The sequence below is a fragment of the Mastigoproctus giganteus genome, chromosome 6 (assembly GCF_048544385.1).
Source record: "Mastigoproctus giganteus isolate SK-2022 chromosome 6, ASM4854438v1, whole genome shotgun sequence".
NCBI classification, from domain to species: domain Eukaryota; kingdom Metazoa; phylum Arthropoda; class Arachnida; order Uropygi; family Thelyphonidae; genus Mastigoproctus; species Mastigoproctus giganteus.
The window spans coordinates 8,425,103-8,427,475 of record NC_143580.1 but is presented as its reverse complement, the minus strand read 5'-3'; the positions used below and the strand labels follow the sequence as shown (position 1 = coordinate 8,427,475).

The 2,373-nt window shown below is 31.8% G+C and overlaps 1 protein-coding gene across 1 annotated transcript; it reads left to right on the top strand.

The window, feature by feature from the left end:
• Window positions 1–299: 299 nt before the first annotated feature.
• On the top strand, window positions 300–1,055 carry LOC150083881 (zinc finger MYM-type protein 6-like). The gene has a single exon (XM_090375516.1). The coding sequence runs from the start codon at window positions 300–302 to the stop codon at window positions 1,053–1,055; it is 756 nt and encodes a 251-aa protein (XP_090231642.1).
• The last annotated feature ends 1,318 nt before the right edge of the window (window positions 1,056–2,373 follow it).

Here is a 2,373-nt window from a genome sequence, read left to right as displayed (position 1 = left end):
TAAATAATAAGATTAACATTTTGGTTTGATTACAAAGTTGCAGAAATGAACATAGGCGGAATACAGCGCCATTGTCCGAATGAATCTCATCATTACTCGAGCGTTTATTCACTCCTATTGGTCAGCTGGGCGCTCTGACTGCGTGCCACCTGCAGCTGACCAATAAGAGCCCTGCCCACCTGCTGATCACGCATCTCCTCTTGTTTACGTTTACTTCGTCTTTAACGTGAATAAACAGTAGTTCAGTTCAGAAGCGTGAGAACAGTTACCTAAGCGAAATAATTATTATTTTTATTACCATGAACAAACAAACAGCAAAAAAGAGATTATTTCAAGATGTGTGGACTGAAAGGTATGGATGTATGGAAAATGGTGACAAATTGATATGTACTTTATGTACAGATATAATTACCGCCAGGACTTACAATATTGAGCGACACTTTTCTTCAAAACATAAAGATGTGAGTGAAATGCCAAATGATGAAAAATATGAATACATTGCTAAACGTATATTAAATTATGGAAAACAAAATAAATTTTTGAAGAGATTTATTACCAGCCACAATTACGCTACATCTGCCAGCTTTGTTGCAGCTCTTAGTATTGGTACCAACGGAAAACCGTTTAGAGACGGCGAATTTTTTAAAAAAGCATTCATAAATTCTTCCGAACACTTATTCAATGACTTCGCAAATAAAAAACAAATAATTGAGAGAATTAAAGAAATGCCATTGTTGGCCAGAACAGTTCAGCATCACGTTGAAGATATGGCAAAAAATATTGACGCACAGGTCAAAAATGATTTGTTATCTAGTGACGTAATTTGCATTGCACTCGATGAAAGTACCGATGTAAATAGTATGGCTAGGCTGGCAATTATTATTAGATTTGCATCAATAAATAGTTCGAACGTCTATGAAGAACTATGCATTCTTGCTTCAATGAATGACACGACCAAAGGCATTGATATTTTGCGTCAAGTACAAGAGTTTACAAATTTCAAAAATGGAAAAATATTGGATTTAAAAAGTAAATTGTTTTCCATAAACAACTGATGGTGCTCCAGCTATGAGAGGAAAAAACGTTGGATTTGTGAAACTAATGGAAAATTAACTTGGCCGTCCACTTTTATCGTTCCATTGTATCATACATGAAGAAAATTTATTTGAAAAAGCATCTACGCAACAACTTAAGGATGTAATGGAAAAGGTTGTTAAGATCGTAAACATAATAGTAGCATGATCTGCATTAACACACAGGCGCTTCAAAGCTTTTTTTGGAGGAAATTGAATTGAAATATGGAGATTTGCTGTTACATGCTGAAGTACGATGGTTAAGTCGAGGCAAAGTTCTTAATAGATTTGTAGAGTGCTTTGATGATATACAAATATTTCTTTACGAAATCGGTGAAAATGATCTCGAACTCAATGATAAACAATGGTTTTTAAGACTTTTTTTCTTAACAGACGTAATGAACCATTATAATGATTTCAATGTACAACTCCAAGGAAATAACCACACAATTTTGAAAATGTACGAGGAATGGAAGAGTTTTTGTTCGAAATTAATATTATTTGAAACTGACATAAAAACTAAAACATTTCTTTTCTTTCCCTTACTAAAAAGCCAATATGAGAAAGAAAATATCGATGAAAGCAATCTAAATATGTTCGAAAGTTGTATTTTGAACATTAAAAGTCAATCTGAAAGTAGATTTCAAAGTTTTAAGGAGCACGGCAAAATGTTTACATTTATAATACAGCCCAACGAAATAGAGGAAAATGTTTTAAATTTGCAGTATTTTGAATATCTTAAAATTGACAATTTAAGTTTAGAAATGATTGATTTTAAAAGTTCAACGTTGTGGACATTGCGGAAAGATTTAGAAAACACGGAAGATAATTATCTTCTCATGATATCATCGTGTTGGGCATCACTTCCTATAAAGTTTTCATCTTTGAAAAAAATTGGCCTTGCCATTTTGTCCGTGTTCGGTTCTACTTATAAATGTGAGCAAATATTTTTACACATGAAATTTATTTTAAGTAAGAACAGGAGCAGATTAACTATCGAAAATTCAGACGCTTGTATTCATCTTAAGGTGACTAAGTATGAATCAGACTTGACTAAATTGACATCACAAATTCAGCATCGGGGAGCCATTGATAACGAAGAGAATGCTTATAAATAAAGTTCATAAATTATTAATGAACTAAAACTTGACAATTATATTTGTTTTTATAATAATTAGAATTATAATTTTGGTTTTTTTATGTTTAGTTTAAAAAGAGTTTAAAAGCATATTGTAATAGTTTTCTCAATAAAATTTATCTTATTATTCACTAATGGACTGTTTTAAAATGAAAATACCCA

What these genes read in the sequence shown, in the direction of transcription:
- LOC150083881 (XM_090375516.1), top strand. Translation starts at nt 300, where the DNA reads ATGAACAAACAAACAGCAAAAAAGAGATTATTTCAAGATGTGTGGACT.